The following is a 13,095-nucleotide window of genomic DNA, read 5'->3' as shown; positions in this document are numbered from 1 at the left end:
AAACCACAACCGCAATTATATGGGTAAATTTAATTAATTTTTATTTACCAACTGTTTGATTTCAGATGAAAATATTTAAAAATTGTTAATTACAGTTTGATTTGATTCTTTAACCGAACAAAATTGCACCGCGTACACCCTAACTATACTGTCCCCTACTAGGTTCATGTAGTCGTGCTCGGTTGATATTTATGTTACATTAATCCGAAAACTCAAAAAATTGTCGAAATCACAAAAATCTGCGTAACTAGTCCACTTCAAGTTTATACACATAGTTAATGTTGTGATAAGTGGTCACAATGGTTGCGGGTAAAGTAAAAGCAGCAATGGGCTTACAAAAATCTCATGCAAATACTAAACCTGAGCCATTACCATCATCATCGCCATCGCCTAGCTCAGGCAAAGCACCGCAAAAGGGCACGTCATTCTCGCGCTCACTCAGCAATTACTTTCCGCGGGCTTCAGCTCAAGTACTACCCAAACCACCTGACGTGACGGCTCTGCTGCGCGTAATTGAACAATTACGCGAAAGAGAGTCGAGACTGAAAACAGAGCTTCTCGAGTATAAAATACTAAAAGAATCAGTCGCTATTTTACCGTTTTTAGAAGAGGAAATTGCAAGAAGAGATAATGAGCTTGGACAGTACAGTGAAAAGATTGATAGTTTGGAATCAGAAAATGAGAGGCTGCGACGAGAAATGGACATGCTGCATTGTAAATTTTTCGAACATGAGGCAGAAAATGAAGAAAATAAAAAAATTATTGAGCAACTGGAAGGCGAAATTTCTGAGTTGAGGAAAGCACAGGCGGAGAAAGAAAGCGAAGAGATGATGAAATCACAAAGATTTCAACATCAAGGCGCAGTAGATGCTTCGTGTAAGTCGAATGTTGGGAAAAAATTGAAGAAAAGTGTATCACTATTGGAGCATTACAATGCAAATAGAAACGAAATTGAGGTTCAAAAGGTGAAAAAAAGAGCCGCACAAAACTCCGAAGAGATTACAGGACTAGTATCTATAACAACAAGATCACCAGTACCTAGAGTCCCCAAACCACCGCCTAGGCCTTCACTTTCAGTTTCGGTTTCTCCATCTGCTAATTTTTCGGCTAGTACATTATCGCCTTCGTCGTCTTCATCTTCGTCTTCTAGTTCTTTTTCGGGGGCTGCAGATAGAGTATTGACGAAGATGTCAGTGATTCCAGTGCCTCCACCGCCACCACCAAGACCGCTTTTTAAGGTGCCAACTAAGTCTGCGCGGCCTCCTCCACCGCCATTGCCACTGAAGGTATCAAAGAATGGTGTCCAGAAGGTAAGGAGAGCACCAGAAGTTGTGGAGTTTTATCATTCACTAATGCGGAGAGACTCACGTCGAGATTGCGGTAAAGGTGCAGCCGCAACGGCCAATGCAAGGGATATGATCGGAGAAATTGAGAACCGGTCCACTCATTTGCTTGCAGTAAGTTTTGTTTCTAGTGTTGTTCTTTCTTTTCTTGATTCGTCACTAAAATTGACTAGACTTGCCTTGTTGTGTCTTTATTGTTACCCTCATACGTAGGGTGTCTTGATAGATATAACATTATTAAGATTCCACAATCTTGATGGTTAATGCAAAAAGTTGTGTGGATTTGTCTGAAGAGAAAGAGCTTGTGATTTTGCTTTGTCTCGTTGTTATAATACTGATTACTCAGAAGTTGAACTGATTCAAGAACCAGAATTTTGTGTGCTGTAGAAATGTTTCTTTGTGGTAATCTTTGTAATTTTATATTTGTATTTATCGGACAGAGCCATTTACATAGAATATTTTCTTTTTACGGCTGTGGACTTGTGGTACTAGTATGTTTTCCGTGCATCTTATCCTCCACGTACCTACATCCAAGAAGAGACGCGATATTTTAATTTGGTTCTAATTTTTTTGTTTAGGCGTTTAAATTACAAATTAAAAGTGATGTAGAAACATTAGGTGACTTTGAACTTTTGTATTTATTTGTGTTTTTTAATACAGATTAAAACAGATGTAGAAACACAAGGTGATTTCATAAGGTTCTTGATCAAAGAAGTTGAGAATGCTGCATTTATAGATATTCAAGATGTTGTGGTTTTCGTGAAATGGCTTGATGATGAGCTTTCTTACCTGGTAAGATATTTGGCTCAAGCCGATATTCTTTTACAAATTTCAATGGAGAGAAATGAGATAATTCCTGTTTGTAGGTTGACGAAAGAGCAGTGCTTAAGCATTTTCAATGGCCCGAACAAAAAGCTGATACACTCAGAGAAGCAGCATTTGGTTTTTCTGATCTCAAGAAGCTGGAATCTGAGGCGTCTTCTTTTAGAGATGATCCTCGACAACTTTTTGCCCCAGCCCTCAAGAAAATACAAGCCTTATTTGAAAAGTATGGTTAACTGTTACTGTTGCTTGATATTTGACTTGGTGTGCAATTATTGCATATATTGGTACAAAATTAGCTGATTAAGTGTGGTGGTAGCAGATTAGAACATGGAGTCTACAACCTCTCGAGAATGAGAGAATCAGCAGCAATTAGGTACAAAGGATTTGGAATACCAATGGATTGGATGCTTGATACTGGTTATGTAACACAGGTACATACATCTGCTCTTTAGCATTGTAAATTCAAATAGAATTTAATATAATAATCGATACTTTTATGCAGAGTATCCTCCCCTGGTTTCATACATTCTAGTGGTCTGTCCATATTCCTGTTGTTGTTTTTGTATATTTGAGTTTTGATACATGATCAGCTACTGAGCAACTTGAAATGTTCCAACACTTTTGGTCTTATCGATGCTCCATGCAAATTTAAAACGAGACTAAAATCATAATCTTAAGGAGAGGAAAGTTAATCATTCCACATAAAACACCTCTATCTAAACAAATAAATATAGGGAAATAGTCAAACAATTACAATTACTTGAAACCCCACCAGCCTGGCCACACCATAGCAGTCACGGCTCACGGGGAGCCCTGTCTCATGTTCTTATACAGTGTGGTGGTTTCTAAGGTGGTCCTATGAGAAGAGCCATAATTGAAATGAGTTTACTATATAGTTGATCTCCAAAATTGACTACTAGATGCCAAAAAGATGTGAACAAATTTCTGTGCATATGCATTACTTATATTATTGGATTAGTAACCGAGTTGAGGTTCAAGTTCTTCATGCTGGCCTTTTACACATTGCAAGGATCACATTAGTGAAGTATCTAAAAAACATTCTGAATCTAATCACTTTCGATAATTATGAAGTAGGTGTAAGAAGATAACACAGAGCAGACAATATACCATAGCATTTCCAAATGTTGTCAATTCAGTAAATGTCTTTGCCTCGGTGTCTTGAAATTACGTCACTAGAAAGAATTAGAGGGTCCTAAAATTCTATTTTTCCCGATGTTGAGATCTGGACTTTCTTATACACTGCAGAAATCTATAACTGCAGTTCCTAATGAAGTGCCAACATTCTATAAAAAATCGTATAAATCGAGTTGTTATGATGCACCAGTCCATATTCAAAGTATCTCAACTGATGGACTACATAGAATAGAAGAGAGAAATTATTATTGCCTATTGGTCTCTTTATTGTGTCATCGTGTTTCTGCACCCCTTAATACTCTTGATTTCACTGTAATACACAAGCATTCTGTGCATTATTTAACAAGGTCTTATTTATCTTTGATTCCAGATGAAGCTAGCATCTGTTAAACTAGCCATGAAGTACATGAGGAGAGTGTCTGCTGAACTTGAAAATCCTGATGGTGGCACCGAAGAAGAGGAGTTGATCATTCAAGGTGTTAAATTTGCCTTCCGAGTACACCAGGTTAATGTTTTCTTCTAACATACAATTTTATTCTAGCTTTTTCACTTGCTGATTCGCGGAATTTATTCTGGGGGATAAATCTTTCTCGTTGTTATTTCATGCAGTTTGCTGGCGGTTTCGATGCAGAAACGATGAGGGCGTTTGAGGAGTTAAGGGATAAAGCAAAATTGTGCCAAAAACCATCAGTTAAAATTTATATGTAGGTCTGTCAAAGAATCTGGAGCAAACTCAGCTTCAGTTGCCAGTTGACACTCCATTTAGCTGTAAAGATAATTATTAATATAAATTTAGTACAAAAGGGCAGCTGCCATTAGCTCTATTATTTACTTATGAAATTAATTATCCTATTAAGCTTTAGGTGTAGCAACTCCAGGATAGTACAAAGTCAAATGGCTCAAACTTCAGCTCATGCCTCGTATCTTTAGTTTGGCTTTGATTTACAGAGAGAGCTTATTAAACCCCATTCTATGTGTTTTAGTTATCTACAGGATCTATTATTTCAAATTAGGTAGAAAGGTTTTTTTTTAAAAAAAATTAGGTTTCTTTGCCAGAAAATAACACCATTTTTGGAAAACTGAAAACTTTTACCAAATAAACATTTTAAGATAAAAGTCGTAATGAAAAGTTCGTTATTTTAATGTTAAGAAAAAATTTATGAAAAACGGCGAGAATATGTTCATTTTAATATATCTATATATATAAAAGTATATTTTAAAATATATATTAAGGTATATATCTTTATTATTATATATAATATTGTTTTTATTTTACAGGATATTAAAGGATGCCAAAAATTGATCCCTATCAACAAAAAGTATGTATAACTATCAACTGATCTTATATGACACAGTTTTTTTTACCCTTTTTTTTACACCTCATTTGAGATGATCATAGTGATAACTTAAATTCTAAGTGAAACAAATAAGAGTTGTTTGGAAATTTGAGTCTATTGAGAGTTAATTGAGTACTCATCGTTTGTGTGGACAAGTACCAAACACAGAATTTGGACTCTAGAAATGAGTACAAATATTATTTTATCCATTTTGCCGATGATACCAAAGATGATTGTGATACCAAAGATGATGGTGCACCATTTGTTTTTTTTCATTTATCGGATTCAGCACAACAATTTAATATAATTATTATTGAGAATTGTGGTAAGTCTTTTTCTTTCAAGTTTTTTTTTTTAAATATTTACACTGAAAAGTCACTTGACATTTTTTTTAAAAAAATAATATTAAAAATGATCCAAGATGCGAGAGTATTTTTGAGAAAATAATCCCTGAAATAATTAAGCGAAAATATAAATAAATGTAAATAAAATTAAAATCAAACACTAACAGTTCCAATAAATAGTCCAAATGAAAGATGTAGCAGTGAAGGGCGAGGAGAAGTGAAGCTTTGCAGCGGGAGACATGTTGAGTTGTAACACCTTCCTTAAACCCAACGCTGCTAATCTTCCAACTCCATTTTATTATTATTCTACATCTTCATCATCATCTCAACAACAACAACAACAACATTTCTCATCTAATCTACTCCTCCTTAAACACCAACAACAATCCCATTTTTACTTGCCTCGAACACATGGTCAAATCTCGTCAAAAGTAACAACCCCCATGACCCCACCACTTCCTGTCTCAGACATTCCTAATCCTAGCATCAAGCTCTTGTTCGTTGAGATGGGTGTCGGCTACGATCAACACGGGTAACGAATCTCCTCCTTAATTTCGGTTTCGGTTCTGTTTCAATTTTATTACGCCATATATAAATTTATTTGGTATGTTTTTTATTTGAAAATATTATAAGTAACTTATAAGTTCAAAAATGAATATATCTCCTTATAAGTAATTGCGCACAAATGATAGGCCTGGATTGAAATTCGGGTATTTTGTACAAAATTACAGGCAAGATGTTACAAAAGCAGCAATGAGGGCTTGCAGAGATGCCATTACTTCCAATTCTGTCCCCGCCTTTCGCGCAGGTCATTTCAATTTCTTTAGTATTTATTTTTATATATTTTGCGGATTCATAAATAACATCCACAACATCTCTAATGCATTGTTTTGAGTGTAAATGCTGAAGTTTGCAGCTTATGCTTTATTTTTGTGTTATTTGAGAATGTTCTTTTAGCATTTGTATACTAAATTTTGGTATTTTGTAATTTCTGACTGAGTTATGAATCTTTGACTAGGATGTTAGTCGTTAGATGAATTATATCTATACCGTTGAATGACTCTGACTAGATTTTAGATTTTTTTTTGTTAGACATATTAAACGGTGTGTTATTACTTTATTTTAGACTGTATGCCAACAGAGTAGATCATGTCCGTAAGGGGTTGCTATGATGTAGCTGGTCATGTGTTTGGTAGTCAGGACATACCTGCCGGTGTTCGAACTGTAATCTTGGATGAATTTGAGTTTTAATGAAAGTTTGCATAATTTCAAAAAAGATGAACTACTAAGGTTTAGTTGCTTTGGGGAAAATTTCTGCCGAGTGCTAAAAACTGACAAATGAAATTGTTTATCTCAAAAACTACGAACTGATCTGCCGGAATGCTGTATATGTTCACTCAGTTTTTTGATAAGTTGATTCCTAACACTAACTAGTGTGGGAGTTTTTTAATTGTACTCCAGATGTACTTGATGCTAACTACTAGAGAAGTTTTCAAATTTCATTTAGAAAGACGCTAGTATGCCCGGGGCAGAAGTCAATCTTGTCCCATTTCCCAGGGACCAATTCACTCTCTGCATAGATTGTGACCTTCCACTAAAAGAGTAAATGGGATTGTGCAGCTAGAGCGAAAGATAGGAAGAGGTCTTTCCCAAGTCTTAGAGCAATATGTGGTTTTTTGTTCAGTTAAGAAACTAAAAGTTAGAATATATGGATGATACCTTTGTGTCTCTATACTTATGTTATCGACTCAAATCATGGAATGCACTAAGAAGTTTCTTGGTAAAATTATGGAGAGAATTGTTAAAATGTTGAATTTTGTTTATTTGTGACTTTGTATCCATGCTTCTAGTGCTGGAATCGAATATCATGGTCACCTGGAATGAAGTCTATAACATGATTCTGTTCAAATATCTGTTATCACTACATTTAATAGTGAAACTAGCTTTCCACTATTGAAATTTTTTTCTTCAACATATCTGCATTGTTGACAAACAGAGCCTTTTTTCTTTTTAAGTTTGCACATCTAATATGTTTTATGGGTTCAGGGTCTATACCCGGCGTTTCGTTTGAAGAGATGAAGCTACAAATCAAGCTTGGAGTTCCTAAACCTCTACAAAATTCCCTAGATGTTGAAAAAGTGAAATCTGTTTTTCCTTAGTAAGTATATCAGTCCTTGAAAGAATCTATGCTTGATGCTTTTTAAAGTGTTCTCTCAGCTGATTGCCTTCCGCCTGAATGATTTTGATCTTTGTTAAGATACCAAATGTGATGTTCTTCTCAGATAAGACTGAGTTTTCGGCGCACTCTCTCTTAAAGTTATACTTGAATTTCCACCGTAAAAGAAAAACATCACTGGCAACCAAATTTATAAAAGATGTTTACTTTGACAGGGAATAACTTCTTATTCCCACAACGTCGAGCAATCTAAATAAGAGATTAATAATATAATTGTATATTTGTATCAATATACAGAACTGAATGTGCATAAAGATCTGTCTCTTTAATTGCCAATGTGGTAAGCATAGAGAATCTGTTTGATATAAGTCTAAGTCCCTTTCCGAATGCATTGGCTTGTTGTGGAAAAAAAAGACTAAAAGTAACTGGAGACTACGCCTCATCAGTTGAAAGCGGACGCCTCTCATCCCATGTCCCCACAATCCCCCCCCCTCCATGTCAAACTGGACCATCTTGATAAATTCACACACGCATTATCTTAATGTACAAAGTGTATTAATCCTTGAAACTTAAATGCAGTTAGTTCTATTTGTACTATGATTTCACAAAATATACCAAGCATTTACACATTGATTTGATATCATAAATTTGCAAGTGCAGCTGATGACTTCATTAATCGTTACTTATACAAGTTCTTTTCCCTGTCATTCTTCATGGGGAAACTATATATATTTATATTTGACAGTGGGGAAATCATGCATTTTGAAGTGGTGGATGGTGGACTTATATGCTCGAGTGGAGTACATGTAGAAGAAATGGGAGATAAAACTGATGAGTGCTACATAGTAAACGCAGCTGTTTATGTTGGCTACTAAGTTCCTTCTTAATGTATTGCATTGTTAAGTAATAATGCAGCTGTTTATGTTTGTTACTGAATTCCTGCTTAATGTTTTTAGTCATTTAATGTCTTTTAAAATCATTCTGAAATTTTTCACATGGTAAATCTGTTCCATATAGTTCACTTGACTCTGTTTTAGGTTTTAATAGTCAGTCTATGGTACCGGTTACAGTTTGTATACCAAATTCATACTTATAGCCATTGTCTATAATATAGACATTGTTATCACGAAGATGACTAGTCGACGACTAGTCACCGACTAGTCGACGCGAAGGTACTCAGGCGCCGAGAGTCTCGAAACCCGACTTGTCATCGACTAGTTGACATGAAGGTCGTTTAAGAGTCTCGTAGTCTGACTTGGGCCCTTCATAACCATAATCGTGGTGTACCATGCTTATTTTTAACTAAATATTCTATTAATTTTGATTTAAATATAAAACTAACGTGTTCAATTATATTATATATTAAATCTAGTAATTATATGTATAATGAACACTTTGTCGACTTTTACGACTAGTCGGGCGAATTGTCGACTAGTCTTCACGAAGGAACTCGGGCGTCGACGGTCGACTTGGCGCCATAATAACCTTGAATATAGATGACGAGTAGAATAGTTAATGGTAGTTGACGGGTAGAACAGTCAATGGGAGTTGACGGCTTTTAGCTCTCTGCAGAGAATATTCTTTAGTCTCTATTGGCATGTTTATGATATTCTGAGCTCTTTTAAAAATATCAAATCACGAAGTTCATACTTTCTCAACATGTTGGTAATTTCTGTATAATATGGATGACGAGTAAACCACTCGATGGTAGTTGACGGCTTTTAAGTATATACAGAGAATTCATTTCCTGCAGTAGTCATTGCATGTTAATTGTATTCTGATCTCTCTTACATTTGGTTGTTACATATTTTATTGGATAGGAGTCCTGATGGAGTTGTAGAAGTTCATTTGAGTTTGGCAAAGTTACTACCTTTTTCATTGTTCCGTAGACCGTACTCAGGATGACATGCGACAGGGCCTCATATAGAATAGAAAAGGAATATGAGATAATATCATTGAGAATGTATGCTAATTGACTGCAGAACTATAGCAAAACTTAATCATGTCAAGGATGTCAAGTCAAACTTGTAGAAACAAACTTACAATCATACTTTGTTCTTATTTCATCCACAGCAATTGGCCTTGCTTGATCAGTTACTTTACAGTTGATTTTTCTTCCCTAATCTGCCCCAGAAGACATACACAATTACCTATCTTCAAGACATATAATACACAGTTGATAGTGGTGAGATGATACAAGTAAAAATAATACTACAATGAAGCTGAAGCTGAATATCTATACTTTTGTTCCATATATCTATATGTTCACGTTAGGAAGCTGCATAAAGAAGTTGATTCCATGTATCAGGCAATCCAGGAAGGCACCAGTGGCTGCAATCCATACCAGAACGATCGTTATTATAAGCTGATGGGTGACCGTCTTTTCTTAGCTGGGACAGTGTCGTGATGTCGAGCAGGTAAACTTGTTTCTTCATTGAACTCAGTACTTTCTTCAAAATTTGAGCAGCTGCGGGTTCTCCTGCTGGATATCTTGACCCTGTTAGTGGCCCTAGCTCTCCGTAGCATGTTTTTGATTTTGAGCTCCATTCCCTTCCCCTGTGTTTCATGATTTTCATGATGTTACTCATACTATGACTATTTAAAACTGCCTTCAAAGTTTGTAGGATATCAGTGTAGATCTAAGCAAATTATATTATATGATGTATTGCAATAGTGTCAGAAATGTCAGAAATCACTAACTGATAATGTGTAGGAGAAATCCCTTGAAAGAAGACTTTGGTTTTAGAGGTGTCAATGTTTGAATCAACCCATCTAGCCCAGGTGCTCAGTCCTCTATAAAATGCTGTCAAACGATCCATGTCTTTTCTCACGGTAGTTCCATCTTGCACATAATCCCATCTGAAATGAAGAAACTGACTGATCGTTATTTGTGAAAAAACTTACAGTGATATACACATCTATTTGAGAGAATGAATATTAGTATATTACGGTTGAGATTTTCCTTTGTGAGTCCACCAGTGCCAGGTGTTGAATATTAGCATGTCTGCACTCCTCCATGCATTTCCTCCCTTAATTGAATCCAGTTTTAGTACTCTCCCAATCTTTTCTCGCACTATGTCTACTAAGTAAACTGTATGGTATAGCATTATTGTTACTCCATACTCCTGCATGTTGTACGTTGTAAGTTTTCAGGAAAAAAATATTTTGTTTTCAAATAAGGTTCTGCGTTAATCTCATGCATATTGCTGGAACAAAAGTTGTCTAAGTGCAAAACCGATTATTATGCAATTAGATTATTGCACATACTCGAGTCCAATAGAGCACTGCCTAAAGAAGCTGCCATAATTGTGAAATTCAACTTGCAGACACCTAACTAATGCCCCGTTCATATTGTTGATGGGATAGTGAGCCTTAAATTTTCATATGGCAAAATGTTATAAATGCAATAGCTGGACAATAACATTCCCAGACACATGAATGTTGAGTATGAAACATCTTTTGCCCGAACTGTTGTGAAGTTGTCTCTCAACATGCATTTTGGTGGTCATCGCATTACACAAGGCTCCCGCATCTATATTTTTAGGAACCGGGGCTGAAGGAGGCCCCCTGCGTTACCTTATTATATTAAGAGATTGTTGGTCACAACATGCTTTTTTCTATTATATGAAAAAGATTTGAAACTAGTAAATTCCCGATTATGTTCACTTCTAAAAATCAGTTTTGTAAGACAGTAGGTGAAACTGAAGGAGTAACTTATGATTCTCGTTCCTGGTAAAAATAAAAACTTTATGATTATCGTTCTTCGACAAGAACATATGTTTGCTCAGCGGTGGAACTAGGATTCTAAGATATTCGGACCAAAAAATAAAACAATATTTTGGAAGGCTAGCAGGAACCAGAGCCTAGGATAGGCTTCACCTAATTTTGCTGTGTCTGAGCAGCCTCTAGTTAAATTGTAATGGTGGGGGGAGGAAGATGAGGTAAGCCATTAATTATTTGAGTCCTCTTGATGTTATAGTCAAGTTTAAGGGTGTCCACTGAAAGACACTCGTGCTTTACATCCAGATAGATAAGCATAAGAACTTGCCATAATAAATGATAAAAATAAAGTAGGTATTAATGTATTATTAAAAAAGTAAACAGGAAAACAATTTATTCTTTTTAATGTTCTTTACAAACGATTTAAATTGACTTAAATAACTATGCCAACTAATATCATAACATATAGTGCTTTTAAGCTTTATGATGTCATTTTACAGACATGTGATAGTATATAGAGTCTTTGTCAAGTTCAATCATTAACATTCTGAAGTGAGGGGTACTCCTTTACAAGTATACAATTAGTGTATTTAAACTATCACAATAAGATTTTAACAGATTTGATTATCCTATATTATATCAAATTAGAATATTATGAGATGAAATGATAGTAGAATTGAATTTTAATACAGGTCTCCAGTTCCAACGACCTTGAGTCATTTTACATATCGCGAAACTATTGCATAAACCATAAACATCCCGTAAGAAGAGTGAGGTGATAGTGGCAAAGGAGCATAACTGTAGTTGTGCTTGTGACTCTAAGAGTGACATTGTAAAAAGAGTGAGGATGATACTGATAGTTTTGATAACAAAATGACAGATTCATGCAGCAAAACTTATAGGACCAAACAGAACAACCAGTAATAATAAAAAGCAATAAGCAATAAAGCAGTAGTAACTGAAAAGCAAAGCAAACACATTACCAACCTCAAAAGTAACAGATGAGAGTAGTTCTGTCCTCACAGCTTTGGTTTTAGACCTTGGCACCGACGCATGAATCATACAACACAGTGATTGCCACTCGTTCAGACTCAGTGAGTCGCCCACAAACATTATCTTCTTTCCTTTCCATCTCCTCAGAAAATCCAACCCATTAAATCTACAACAATTATTTGCTGATTTTGATGTCAACCCATTTATAACACCTTGCATTTTTAGAATCTTTACTTTATTATAACCAAATACTCCCTCCATCTCATATTATGCGTCTTCTTTGGATCTGTGTCGGTCAAATTGACTTAAGTTTGACTGAAATTTATTAATAATTTATAATTGAACAAAATAAAAAAATTACATCACTGAAAAATAGATTTAATCTACTTTAATTAATAATTTCTAGTTTTTTGAAATAATATACGAGTAATGTTTAATCGTTAGTCAAAAGTTGATAAATTTGACTTCTATAAAAGGAAAAGTGACACATAATATGGGATGGAGGGAGTATATACTACCAAAAAGCACAAACACACACACACATCCAATTGTTAACTTCCCTTTAGATTTTTACCCTAAAGTGGAAATTTCAAAAAAGAAGTCACAAATTACTATAAAAACAAGGCTAATTTAGTTTGTATTTGAACGAAAACACTTGCACAATTACGTACCTTGTAAAAATACAATTATAGAACACATGTTAGTTTGTATTTGAACGTAAACACTTACACAAGTATGTACCTTTGTAAAAATAAAACTACAGAAACACACGTTAGTTTGTATTTGAACGAAAAAATTTACACAATTATGTACCTTGTAAAAACAGAAGTACAGAAACACACGTACCTGGGCAGATTACAAGAGTCGGGTCGCCAAGAATATTTGAGATACTGTTTATCAGGGCGACCATTTTTAATGCAATCAAATTCAGAGTCTATAAAAGGGCAGCTTGAAGATTGATAAAGAGGGTAAGAAGCATCAACAACCCATTTTCCTTGAAAGTAATTGCATTTGCCTCCTCCTAGTTTCTTACCTTTCAAACTAGTCTCTTTGTACACAGTTTGTTCTGTTTTAACAACCAGAGGTTGAAGAAGAATAAACAGACTCAATAATTTCAAGAAAACCAAACTGTACTTAGACCCCATTTTGCTCTAAAAGCTGCATATAAGACAGCCAGTGCACAAAGTTGTCTAAGACAGCAC

At 35.2% G+C, this 13,095-nt stretch overlaps 3 protein-coding genes across 4 annotated transcripts; 2 read left to right on the top strand and 1 right to left on the bottom strand.

The window, feature by feature from the left end:
• Positions 1-199: 199 nt before the first annotated feature.
• On the top strand, positions 200-4,291 carry LOC141676743 (protein INCREASED PETAL GROWTH ANISOTROPY 1-like). Of its 2 annotated transcripts, XM_074482450.1 has the most exons (6): positions 202-1,457; positions 2,004-2,135; positions 2,210-2,391; positions 2,488-2,599; positions 3,694-3,828; positions 3,933-4,291. In XM_074482450.1, the coding sequence occupies exons 1-6, from the start codon at positions 300-302 to the stop codon at positions 4,029-4,031; spliced, it is 1,818 nt and encodes a 605-aa protein (XP_074338551.1). In that variant the 5' UTR covers positions 202-299; the 3' UTR covers positions 4,032-4,291. The 2 variants fall into 2 exon arrangements, with proteins under 2 accessions (XP_074338552.1, XP_074338551.1); XM_074482451.1 differs by lacking the exon at positions 2,004-2,135 and having other exon boundaries at positions 200-1,457.
• An 895-nt stretch (positions 4,292-5,186) lies between these two features.
• On the top strand, positions 5,187-8,116 carry LOC141678720 (uncharacterized). The gene is made up of 4 exons (XM_074485086.1): positions 5,187-5,536; positions 5,736-5,812; positions 7,051-7,162; positions 7,926-8,116. Exons 1-4 carry the CDS (start codon positions 5,244-5,246, stop codon positions 8,053-8,055), a joined length of 612 nt encoding a protein of 203 aa, XP_074341187.1. The 5' UTR covers positions 5,187-5,243; the 3' UTR covers positions 8,056-8,116.
• A 1,089-nt stretch (positions 8,117-9,205) lies between these two features.
• Positions 9,206-13,095, bottom strand: LOC141678719 (protein trichome birefringence-like 38). The gene is made up of 5 exons (XM_074485084.1): positions 12,740-13,095; positions 11,888-12,059; positions 10,130-10,305; positions 9,881-10,039; positions 9,206-9,736 (listed from the first exon to the last, which is right to left on the bottom strand). Exons 1-5 carry the CDS (start codon positions 13,036-13,038, stop codon positions 9,451-9,453), a joined length of 1,092 nt encoding a protein of 363 aa, XP_074341185.1. The 5' UTR covers positions 13,039-13,095; the 3' UTR covers positions 9,206-9,450.

This window comes from Apium graveolens, chromosome 8, assembly GCF_009905375.1.
Source record: "Apium graveolens cultivar Ventura chromosome 8, ASM990537v1, whole genome shotgun sequence".
Taxonomy (NCBI): Eukaryota; Viridiplantae; Streptophyta; class Magnoliopsida; order Apiales; family Apiaceae; genus Apium; species Apium graveolens.
The sequence above is the reverse complement of the archived record's forward strand: the minus strand, read 5'-3'. Positions and strand labels throughout refer to the sequence as shown.

Coding starts and splice junctions, on each gene's coding strand:
- LOC141678719 (XM_074485084.1), bottom strand. CDS start 13,038: ATGGGGTCTAAGTACAGTTTGGTTTTCTTGAAATTATTGAGTCTGTTT. Junction 10,306..11,887: donor TCTCATCTGTTACTTTTGAG/GTTGGTAATGTG, acceptor TACAACATGCAG/GAGTATGGAGTAACAATAAT. Junction 9,737..9,880: donor ATTTCTCCTACACATTATCA/GTTAGTGATTTC, acceptor CATGAAACACAG/GGGAAGGGAATGGAGCTCAA.
- LOC141676743 (XM_074482450.1), top strand. CDS start 300: ATGGTTGCGGGTAAAGTAAAAGCAGCAATGGGCTTACAAAAATCTCAT. Junction 2,136..2,209: donor ATGATGAGCTTTCTTACCTG/GTAAGATATTTG, acceptor TCCTGTTTGTAG/GTTGACGAAAGAGCAGTGCT. Junction 2,392..2,487: donor ATACAAGCCTTATTTGAAAA/GTATGGTTAACT, acceptor TGGTGGTAGCAG/ATTAGAACATGGAGTCTACA.
- LOC141678720 (XM_074485086.1), top strand. CDS start 5,244: ATGTTGAGTTGTAACACCTTCCTTAAACCCAACGCTGCTAATCTTCCA. Junction 5,537..5,735: donor GTCGGCTACGATCAACACGG/GTAACGAATCTC, acceptor ACAAAATTACAG/GCAAGATGTTACAAAAGCAG. Junction 5,813..7,050: donor TGTCCCCGCCTTTCGCGCAG/GTCATTTCAATT, acceptor TTATGGGTTCAG/GGTCTATACCCGGCGTTTCG.